Source organism: Myotis nattereri (assembly GCF_964212035.1).
Source record: "Myotis nattereri genome assembly, chromosome: 5".
Classification (NCBI taxonomy): Eukaryota; Metazoa; Chordata; class Mammalia; order Chiroptera; family Vespertilionidae; genus Myotis; species Myotis nattereri.
The window spans coordinates 50,606,651-50,618,857 of NC_138080.1; the positions used below are offsets into that span (position 1 = coordinate 50,606,651).

The 12,207-nt window shown below is 39.6% G+C and overlaps 1 protein-coding gene across 1 annotated transcript; it reads left to right on the top strand.

The window, feature by feature from the left end:
• Positions 1-1,820: 1,820 nt before the first annotated feature.
• On the top strand, positions 1,821-6,629 carry TRIM61 (tripartite motif containing 61; the record flags this gene model as incomplete). The annotated part of the gene is given in 4 exon segments (XM_081092757.1): positions 1,821-1,826; positions 5,835-6,102; positions 6,105-6,358; positions 6,360-6,629. Coding segments are annotated over 4 exon segments (798 nt in total).
• Between the last annotated feature and the right edge of the window lie 5,578 nt (positions 6,630-12,207).

The following is a 12,207-nucleotide window of genomic DNA, read 5'->3' on the forward strand; positions in this document are numbered from 1 at the left end:
CAGCATCACCTGGGAACTTTTTTTTAGAAATACTGCACACCAACTGAGTCAAACGGAATTGCTGGGGATTGTGGCCCAGCAACCTTTTAACCAGACCTACAGGTAATAGGCAAGCTAAGGTTTGAGGACAATTTTCATAAAGAACCAGGGGAATGTTTTAAACTGGAAGATAAAGGGATTATATTTGCACTTAGAGAGATCAGTTTAGCCCAATTAATTGGAGGCACCATTTGTGTTTTAAGGTAGAAAAAGGAGTAGAATGGTAGCAGTGCCTTTGAAACCAGTTGTGTTCACTTCATGGTCTATTTTGTTAATGGCCTGATTTATGAAAAGTGGGGAAGGCTGATTTGTATAAGACAGTGGTTCTCAACCTTCTGGCCCTTTGATTACAGTTCCTCATGTTGTGACCCAACCATAAAATTATTTTCGTTGCTACTTCATAACTGTAATATTGCTATTGTTATGAATCGTAATGTAAATATCTGATATGCAGGATGGTCTTAGGCGACCCCTGTGAAAGGGTCGTTCGACCGCCAAAGGGGTCGCAACCCACAGGTTGAGAACCGCTAGTATAGGAGCTTGGGAAATGGAGGGCACAATGATACTTGGAGTGAATATCTAGCAGTTACATATTTTCTCTTTTGATTTTAGCTTTCCCATTATGCTCTGCAATTTACTAGCTGCATGATATTGGGCAAGTTTCATAAAATATCTCTCAGCCTCTATTTTCTAACCTCTGACTACTCTATGCAACCTCACCTCCAATTCCATGCACTCCCCATCTTTTCTTTTCCAATTTAAAAAGTAAACTTCCTTTTAGAAGAGTTATGGATTTACAGAAGATTTGCAAAGATAGTACAGAGAGCTTCCATATCCGCCCCCACACATACAGTTTCCCTTATTATTACATCTTATATGTGTATGGCACATTGTCACAACTAATGGACCAGTACTGATACATTGTCAGTAACTGAAATCCATATTTTACTCAGATTTCCTAGCTTTTCCCTTATGCCTTTTTTTGTTCCAAGATCCCACCGAGCACTTTACGTTTAGTTGTCATGTTTCATTAAGCTCCTCTTGACTCTTTCTCGCTTTCCCTGTTTTTTATGATCTTGACGGTGTTGAGGAGTATTTTGTAGAACGTCCCCCTATTTGGGGAGTTTGATGTTTTTCTCGTAGTTACACTAGGGTTGTGGATTTTGAGGAGGAAGACCACAAGAGGTAAAGTACCTTTCTCATCACATCATATTAAGGGGGTGTACTATCAACATGACTTTTAAAAATATATATACTTTTATTTATTTCAGAGAGAGAGAGAGAGAGAGGGAAACATCAATGATGATAGAGAATCATTGATCAGCTGCCTCCTGCACACCCCACACTGGGGACTGAGCCTGCAACCTGGATATATGCCCTGACCAGGAATCCAATGGTGACCTCGTAGTTCATGGGTTGACACTCAACCACTGAGCCACACCAGCTGGGTTCAACATGACTTTTCACTCTTGATCTTGACCTTGATCACCTGGCTGAGGTAGTGTTTGTCATTTTTCTCCAGGACAGAGTTACTCTTTTCCTCCTGTCTTTTCAAACTTTCCTCTTAAGAAGGAAGTTGCTATGTGCAGCCCACGCAAAGAGTAGAGAAAATTCAAGGCTTTTAGCCTGGTTCATGTGCCCATTTTTCTTAATATGTATACCTGCTATATACATGGGAGAGACCCAGGAAAACTGAGGAGTAACTCACCAAAATAACTGGAAACAAAAGATGAGGGGGGGGCGGGGGGGGTCAATTATGGGAGGGTACAGTAAAAGGATTAATGCGGGTACGATTGTTGTGTAGATTTAAGTCATTGTCTTCTGCACTGATAAAAATTCCTAGAGCTAAAGTCATCCTAGCCCAGCCCAGGTAGACACATCTACAAATGAAGGTTTCCCTTACAAATGTAAATATCTTTTTCAAAGGGTAACTTTTATTTTGTTTTCTGAGCTTCTCCTAAGTGCACTCTTTCTTAAAATTAACTAGCCTGCAATAATCCTTATGCCAAAGAGGCATATTTTGGGGTGACAAAATCTGTTCCTCTAGCTCCTAGACTATAAATTGTACATCATGTTACTATACTGAATACTATAGACAGTTGTGACACAGTGGTATTTGTGTAATGCCTTGTGCTAATGGCTATAAGAAATTTTCAGCTCCATTATAATCTTATGGGACCACCATAATACAGGGTGGAGCAAAAGTAGGGTTATAGTTGTTCTTAAGGGAAATAATACAATCCTCCTATCTAATAATAGACAAACATGGTCATTGACTGTACCTTCGCTACACCTCCCATTGGCTAATCAGCACGATATGCAAATTAACCGCCAACAAAGATGGCGGTTAATTTGCATACGTAGGCTCCAAGCAGCAGAGGGAAGACTGAAGGTGAGCCGGAGCCACAAAGACAGAAGATGGAAGACAGAAGACTGAAGGCGGCTCCAGCTGGAGCGAAGGCCTGGGTGCCGGGTGCCGGAGGAAAACCTGTGCTCACAGCCAGAAGGGAAGGCCTATTGCACGAATCTCTTTGTGCAACAGGCCTCTAGTAATAAATAATAATACAAAAATAAACTTTAACATACTCACAACTATAAACCTATGTTTGCCCCATCCTGTATGTGCAGTCCCTCATTGATCAAAATGTTGTAAGGATTAAAAGTCACCAAAGCCTTAATACCTATCATTACACATAGTGTGGGCAGGTAGGGAGACTAATTTGGAAGAGACTTAAGGCTTTATTTGATGTAGTTCTGTGTTGGTATTTATCAAAAGCTGAGTGTATTTTAACATTCTGGAACTTCTCTTTATATGTAAGTAAATTAACATATATGTAATGTGTAATGTAAAAAAAGTAACACTTTATGGTATAGGTATGTGGATTTAGCTAGATTTCTTAGAGATTTTTGCCTTTTATAAGATAGTCTTGCCGAAACCGGTTTGGCTCAGTGGATAGAGCGTCGGCCTGCGGACTGAAAGGTCCCAGGTTCGATTCCGGTCAAGGGCATGTACCTGGGTTGCGGGCACATCCCCAGTAGGAGATGTGCAAGAGGCAGCTGATCGATGTTTCTCTCTCATCGATGTTTCTAACTATCTCTCTCCCTTTCTCTCTGTAAAAAATCAATAAAATATATTTTTAAAAAAAGATAGTCTTACAATACTTTTTATTGTACATATGTTAAATGGCAGCACTGTATATTCAAATTATTATTGACTCAATTTTTACAGCTCTAATTGAGGATGGTAGCTCCTAACTTATAAGGTTGTTCTAAGAGCTTAATTGAATTAGTGACTGTATGAAAGATCTGCCTTTAGTGCCTCACATATAAAAAACCATCTTTTGATCTGAGTCTCCCAAAGGAGCAAACCTTAGTCCCAAGAAGGAAGTGAGGAAAGGATAAGCAGTGTGGTTTATGAGTAGGAAGAATAGCATGACACAGAATGGAAATAAGGTTGACGAAAAATAAAACATTAAAAAAGTAATAACTGCCCAGTACTTCAGAAGACCATAGCCAGAAGAAGATAATAAGGTATAATAAGGTATGAAGCACTCTGAATGGTTAGTTAAGCATGGAGCACTTGGTCCTGCCTCTTGGTAATTGACAGGCTTAAATAGAGGAAAGAGTTAATTAGTTAAAAAGTGAAGGCTTGAAGGGTGAGTTAAAATATATCAAGAAGCAATAGCTTATAAAAATATGAACTACATTAAAAAAAAACTTGAGAGAGTCTGGAGGACAAAGGTGGAGGCAGGGGACACTATTCTACACTGAACAGCATTTAAAAGCACTAATCAAATGCAATGTATGGGCTATATTTGAATCTATTGAAATGTAAAATAGGTCTTCATTGGCAAAGAACAGTAGGCATGTATTAGCTGGCATTTATATGATATCCTTATTTTTAAAAGGCGTAATCTCCCTTTTATAGGTTAAAGAAATGGCATTCAAAAAGAAAACCATGCATTTTCTTAAAAATACTCAGTAAATATCCGGGAGTCAATATCCTTTTACTGTTAGCCCTTATGTTGTGAAACACTGCCTCCTGTAGTGTGTTGTTATAATAGCTTTTATTGATGGAGATTTTATACAACTATTTCATTTTTCCTATTCTGCTGGTAGGAAGAGAAAATCTGTATAGTAAAAGAACTTGCTAGGTCACCAAGACAAAGCCAAGTTCAAATGTCAAAGTCATACCCATATTATAGGGTTATGAGGAAAGGGAGAGTAAAAGCAAAAGTTGAGAAAGTGTTAGTGTGAGAAGGGAAAGAATACTGTGTTAATGGCTCAGAAGCTTGGAGGAATTTGATTGGCTTAAAAGAGGTGTAGGTGGGTATCTTAAAAACAAGCCAGGACATTTTCTCCCTAACTTTTTATGTTGAAATTTTTAAACCTACATAAAAGTTGAATGGATTGCAGTAAACATAGATATACCTGTGTATACCTTTTGGCTAGATTTACCAATTGTTATCTTTTTGCTATATAGTTGCTTTTTCTCTATTTATACAGTAAGTTCTCACTTAATGTTGTTGATAGGTTCTGTAATTTGAAGCAAAATGATATATAATAAAACCAGTTTACCATAGGCTAATTAATATAAATAAGAATTAAGGCCCTAACCAGTTTGGCTCAGTGGATGGAGTGTCTGCCTTCGGACTGATGGGTCCCAGTAGGGGGCGTGCAGGAGGCAGCTGATGAATGTTTCTCTCTCATCGATGTTCTAACTCTCTATCCTTCTGGTTTCCTTTCTGTAAAATAAAACATATATATTAAAAGGAAAGAATTAAGTTCCTGTGGCATCTCATCAACATTATAACAATACAACATTGAACAAAACAATGTTATTCAAGGACCTGCTGTATATACATTTTTAAATTGAACCTTCTGAAAGTAAGTTTCTGTCACCAAGATGATTACCCCACTATGTTTCAGTATATTTTTCTTTTCTTTGTTAAAATATTTTTTTATTGATTTCAGAGAGAAAGGGGAGAGAGAGAAAGATAGAAACATCAGTGATGAGAGAGAATCATTGATCAGCTGCCTCCTGCACACCCCACACTGATCAAGCCCACAACCCAGACATGTACCCTGACTGGGAATCAAACCATGACCTGGTTCATAAGTTGACCCTCAACCACTTATTATTGTTGACAGTATTACAGATGTCTCCCATCCCATATATATATTTCTTAAGTAAAAGGACATTTTATTTCTTACCTATAATAATTAATGTGATAAATTAAAAACAATACTGATGTAATATCTGTACTAAAATTCTCATATTTGACCTCAAAATGTTTAACTTTTAAGATTAAATCAGGGACTGCACCTTTCATTTGTCATAGCTTTATAGCCTTAAATCTAGAACTTCTTTAATTAGCTTGAAATGGAATATTTGGGGCAAGAATATTTTATAGACAATGCTATGTATTTAATACTGCATCACATCAGGAAGCTAATAAGGCCCATTTGTTCAATATTTTTTGTTGTTTTTTGATTAATAAGAAATGTGTGAGGTGAACTTTACAAATATGAATTCCTGTTTTTCAAAGAACTTCCAATGATTTTAGCATTCATTGATGATTCTTGTGTGTGAATGTTTTAATACATTGGTGATTGTAGGATCATATTTTTAATTTAATGTCTTTTCTCATCCGTTGAAAGGATTCCTGTCCTAGACCCAAGTCTACTTTCTTGAACAAGAAAGTCGTTAACTTTGACTTCATATCACTGAATGGGAAGAGCAGCAGTCCAGCCAATATGTTCTAAGATGCAAAAGTGGTGCATACTTGGTGCAGCCTGTGGTGTATCTTTGGCAAAAGCTAAGTGGCAGAGGGGTAGACAAGCTAGAAGATGCCATCGATCTGCCAAGCCAGTCAAACCACGCTTGTCAGTTTGTGAGGCCTGCGGGGGGATATCCACTGCTGGCTGTCTTGAGGCTAAAGCCTGGCCTTCCTAAAGGACACATTGCCTTATCCACCACCACCTTTGTTTACAGTTCAGTGGAGTTTGAAACAGCTCTGGCAAACTTTCAAGCAGGGGCTAGATGTCCCATCTGTTCGGACTACTGAAAGACCCAGTGACCCTTCATTGTGGTCATAACTTCTGTCTCTCCTGCATCAATATGTCCTGGAAGGTTCTAATTGATTCTTTCCCCTGCCCCTTTTGCCAATTTTGCTGTCTAGAAAGGAAATTTGCAAGCAACCCCCAGCTGGGCAGTTTGACTGAAATTGCTAAGCGACTCCAGGTAAGAAGAAGCAAGAGGAAGAAACAAGAAGAGCTTTTATGTAAAAAACACAATCACGTTTTGAGTTTTTTTCTATCAAAAGGACTTAGAGGTTTTATGTCCACAGTGCAGGTTCTCCAGTGATCACCAGAATCATTACATTTGGCCCATAGAAAAAGCTGCCCCCTATCATCGGGAAAAATTGGAGTTCTGCATTGAACCATGGAAGGAGGAAATGGAACAAGTTGAAAAAGTGATAACTATGCAAACCAGAAAATCATTGGAACTGAAGAAGAAGGTAGAGTATAGGAGAGACGAAATAAGGTCTGAATTTGAACAACTGAAGTTGTTTCTCCAAAATGAGTGAGAGACTGTTCTTCGGCAATTAAAAAATGAAGAAATGGATATTTTATTTTATTTTATTTTATTTTTTTTAAGAGGCCAGATCGCGACTGCCTTCTTTTTTTTTTTTTTCTTTTTTTTAATATATTTTATTGATTTTTTACAGAGAGGAAGGGAGAGGGAGAGAGAGATAGAAACATCAATGATGAGAGAGAATCATTGATCAGCTGCCTCCTGCACACCGCACACCAGGGATTGAGCCTGCAACTGGGGCATGTGCCCTGACCAGGAATTGAACCATGACCTCCTGGTTCATAGGTCGATGCTCAACCACTGAGCTATGCCAGCTGAGCAAGATGACACTTTTTAAAAAAAAAAATCACCGAAAAAGCGTTTTCCACTTAAAAGTGGTAAAGACAATTAAGATTTGTAAAGACTATATTTACTGATTGAATTATACAGCATATAGCTTCTCTCCTAAATAAAATCAAGCAGAATGCACAATAGTTTTTAAATATTTCATCATAATCTTACTGTACAGATTGCAAGAAGTTATCAATTATAGCCAGTATAAAATAAGGCTAAATATTAAGATAAATATATCACTTGAAGAATAGATATGAAACCTGCCATTCAAATCTTAAAATTAAACCTTTCCAATTTTAACCCAGAAAAATGTCAGTCATACTGGGTTTTACTTTTAGCAGAAACGAGATTGCCCCTGTAACTAGTGCAGGAAAGCTATCACAGTTCTGTAGCTGAAGATTCTATAGCATAAATCTTATTGTGCTAGTGTCTTCCTCCTTCTTCTGGGAAGGTAATTTTTACAAACTCTTATATCCCAGTCATGTTTGATGTTGTTCTCCCTCCATCTCTTGCTCTGAATGATGCTACCCTGACAGAATGTCTTTTGATTATAGTTTTCTGGTGTATTTCCAAATTTCAATGTTTTTCTTCTCCTTAGTAAAATTAGGCTGTAGCTGTTTCAGGATCTAGAACCAAATTAATCATGAATTGATAGTTTTGTAGACTGTAATGTGACAAAAGCCTGTAATCATCATTCTGTAGTTAAAATGCCCTGGAGTTTTTATCATTTAATAGCTATTGTGGGTACTTTAATATCAATATTGTCAATCTGACTGATGCTGTTTCCTCTGCTATCTCACTTATTAGAGCTTTGAGTATGAAACAAAAATGATCTAATATCTTATTTTTATACTTTAAGGCTTTCGATGCTTCAGCCTGCTCATTTTCTAATAAGAGCATATATTGCTCAAAACCAGAGTTTAATCTCTCTAATATTCTGCAGCTTTAATGTATTTATAATAGAGTATAATAATACTCTTTGGGCTTTTGCCTCTTTGAGGCAGCTGCTCTGTGGAAGAACAGGTGAGCCCAGTAGGAAACTCTATTGCAGACAAACCCTCTAGGTCCTCCCCAAAAAGCTAGACTCATAGTATTTCCCTTCGGGCCATTCCTCATGCTACTATTTGGAATCAGTTGGCAATCTCAGCGATCTGTCAGGGTATCCTATATAATAAAAGGCTAATATGCAAATCAACTGAACAGCAGAACCACTGGTCACTTGTCGGTAAATGTTTCCCTCCACGTCCCGCGTGGTTCAGGGTTCAGGATCTGGAAGAGGAGCCGCACACAAATGAAAGAGAAAAGACAAGAGATAATCTGGGAATATTGAGGGACCAGGTGGGTAAGTCCAACTCAAGAGGAAGGACTTCCACTGGTGCTCAGGCCGCACCAACCTTTTATAGTCAGAGGTAAACAAGGTAGGTAGTTACCATAGTTACACAGTTCTTGAAGTTTCACTTGTTTTGACCATAGTTACACTTCCTGCACTTCCCTCAGCCCATTAGCTTCCCAGATAAGATCTAGGGAGTGTTATAAGGTCAAGCCTAATTATGCTAAGAGGACTGTGCCCTCTAAGCTGAGACTTGTTTGTGACTTTGCCAACAGGTCAGTCCGAGGCTTAACCCTATATCAGTTTCCCACAGGCACTATGACACGCACTGACCACCAGGGGGCAGGCGCTCAACACAGGAGCTGCCCCCTGATGGTCGGTGTGCTCCCATAGGGGGAGCACCTCTCAGCCAGAAATTGGGCTCACGGCTGGCGATTGCAGCAGTGGTGGTGGGAACCTCTCCTGCCTCCGCAGCAGAGCTAAGGATGTCCGACTGCCGGCTTAGGCCCGCTCCCCAGCCTCTCGTCGGTAATAAAATTCCTCCCAGCATAGTGAGCAGCAGACAAGGCTGGGAGAGAAAGCTTTTAGCTTCTCCCAGGTTATTGCAAGAGCGGTGGCAGTTGTGCCACATGGTTGTCAGTGGGCCTCTGAGAACAGGCCCAGTCAAGGCTGCCATGCTTCAAGTACAGTCTGTCAAGACGACTAACTCAATGCCCTGAGCAGACAACACAGTGCTCACCCAGCTGACCCTGCATGGCCAGCTCTCCAGGCGCTGAGTCCAGGATGAAGAGGACAGCTCTTCTGCCCATCCCATGTGCCTTTCCATCCACCTCCTTGTGTCTCACCTGGAAGCCCAGACCCAGAACCTGCTGTGTGCCACTGCTAATCACAGGTTGGCCACCAGGAGCCCCCAGAGCTGCTGACCCATGGGCAGGAGGCACAGGGTCCTCCTATGAGCAAGAATCCTTGCACTCTGACGGACCCCAGGGTAGTTTTATTTGTTTCCTGATGCCTGTCCCCACCCCTGCTGGATTGTGCACATTCTCTGCCACCTTCCAGCCTAGCACAGATTCCTGGTCCCACCCTTAAATCTCATTCTAATACCACAGTGGATCCTCCCCACATCCAACGCACCCTACTCTGCTGCCATGTTCATTATATCCTATATAATCCTATATAATAAAAGCCTAATATGCTATGTGTCCAGTAGTCTGTTCAACCAATGAAACCATAATCTGCTAATGATATGCTAAGGCCACCCAACTGTTCACTATGACATGCACTGACAACCAGGGGGCAGATGCTCCAACCAGTATGTTAGCTTGCTGCTGGGGTCCGACTGGTTGGGACTGAGCAAGATGGGTTGGACATGCCTTGGAGATCTCCTGGTTCATAAGTCAATGCTCAACCAGTGAGCCCACCGGCTGGGCTCAGAGGTCTTCTTTCAGGCCTCCCTTGTCACCCAATCTAAGGTTGATGAAAGAACAGGCTTTTCAGTGAGACACTGCAAGTGAGATTTTCTAGGCTCCACTAGTCTAATAGGGAAAAGATTACTAAACTTCCCAGACTGTCAGGGATACCAGCAAACGATGGTAACAGCCCCCTGGGTTTCCTTCTGACTTGTGAACATTTAGCATAAACCTAATCACAGCATTTGGCACATTTGCCCTTGATCTACTAGAGTATCTTAGGCAGATAAGTGTAACATACTTCAAATTTTGGTTTAATTTTTACACTTGTATTTCCTTTTATTTTAATCTGCTGGTTGTATTAAGCATGAAATTATTAATCTAACAAAAGAAAAAAGCCCAGCAGAGTGGCTCAGTTGACTGTGCACCTTGAGATTGTCAGTTTGATTCTGGTCGGTTAGAACTGGGTTGTGGGTTCCATCTGATGGTTGCTTTTCTCTCTCTTCCTATCTTTAACTCTCTAAGCATGTCCTCCAGTGAGGATTTTTTTTTTTAAAGGAATTAATCTGTATAGATGACTTGGCTATTACTTCTGATTCTTGATATTCCATGTGTCATATAATATTGAATCCCACCTTTAAAGTGTAAGCATAAAAATACACTGAAGGCATTTAGGAAGATTTTAAATATTTATTTAATTTCTGAGGAAGGAAGACTATATATATATTCCCTTAAACCCCAAAGCCATACAACACTGTCAAAAGTTTGACTTTAAACAAAAGTGCCAAAATATATTTGTAACATTACGGATTATGATTCGTATCTGTAAGGGTTCAAGGACATACGATAATAATAATACATGACTCAAGAAAATGAAAGGTTAGCCTGGCTGGTGTGGCTCAATTGATTGGACATCATCCTATGAACCAGGAAGTTGTCAATTCAATTCCTGGTCAAGGGCACATGCCCACTTGCAGGCTCGACCCCAGTGGGGGGCCATGCAGGAGGCAGCCCATCAATGTTGCACTCTCACATCGACGTTTATTTCACCTCTTCCTTCCTACTTTGTTATTTTTCCCCCCAGTATTATTTTGTCTATTAGGTGTCTCTTACAGCACCACATAAATTCTATCAGCTATCCATTTCTGCCTAAAATGACCATTAGGGTTTTGATGGCAATGATTCTGTATATTGCTTTTGGTAGTATTACTATCTTAGTAATATAAAGACTTCCAACAATCCATGAGAATGTGATATCTTTCAATTTACTTAGGTCTGTAATTTCAGCAATGTTTTATAGTTTTCAGTGTATAAGTCTTGCTCTCCTTGGAAGGTTCAACTTCCTAGTTACACCAAAGGGTGGAACACCTGGAACTCTCAGCTGTCTCAGGTGTGAGAAAAGAGTATGAAAGAAGATGAGACCTAAAAGTCTGATCAAGACACCATTTTTAAAAATAGGCTTATAAGTAGCTGGAAGACCTGCTTGGTTTGGCTCAGTGGATAGAGCATCTGTCTGTGGACTGAAGAATCCCAGGTTCGATTCCTGTCAAAGGCATATGCCTGGGATGCAGGCTTGATTCGAGTAGCGGGTGTGCAGGAGGTAGCCAATCAATGATTCTCTCATGACTGATGTTTCCATCTCTCTCTCCCTTCCTCTCTGAAATCTATCAAAATGTATTTAAAAAAATAGTTGGAAGCAATCAGTACCTTACTCTCAACACATGCAAAAATAAAATAACTGCAGGGGATTGTCAAGGGCAGGGGAAAAAAAAAAGACATATGTAATACCCTTTGTAATACTGGAAGCAATAAAATAAAAAAAATAAAATAACTGCAAACTACTGAGTCCCCCCATGATTCTATTGTCTCTGCCACTTGGAATGTATAAGGAACTTACGCATAGAGCTGCATCCTAAAACATAGACAAAAAACATTCTAGTCCTAAAATTTCAGAAACACTTCTAAAAGAATTGATCAATCATTATTCCAAATATTCCACACTTCCATTTGTTCCCATTCACATTGCTCTTAAAGATAAATGGGGAGAAAAAAATGAGAGAAAAGTCCCAAGTGTTGAAGTCACAGAAGTGCCTTTTTACAAAATTTTGGTGCTAGCCCTGGCCAGTGTGGCTAAGTTAGTTGGAGCATCATCCATGAGCCAAAGGGTGGCAGGTTCGATTCCCAGTCAGGGCACATACCTAGATTAGGGTTCAGTCTCCAATCTCGGTCCATTCTGGAGGCAACCAATAAATAATTCTCTCTCACATTGATGTTTCTCTCTTTTCCTCTCTAAAAATCAGTCAAACAAAAAACAATTTTGATGCTAGATCACTGATAGTTGCACAAAATTCTACCTATACAGGGACCTATGTAATACTTTCAACAATATTTAAAATAGATATGAAATAAAAATAAAAGTAAAGTATGATTTAAAAAAATTCTACCTACTGCCTATAAGTTACAGGAAGAAAATGAACCAAAGGGACAGTTCATCCTTC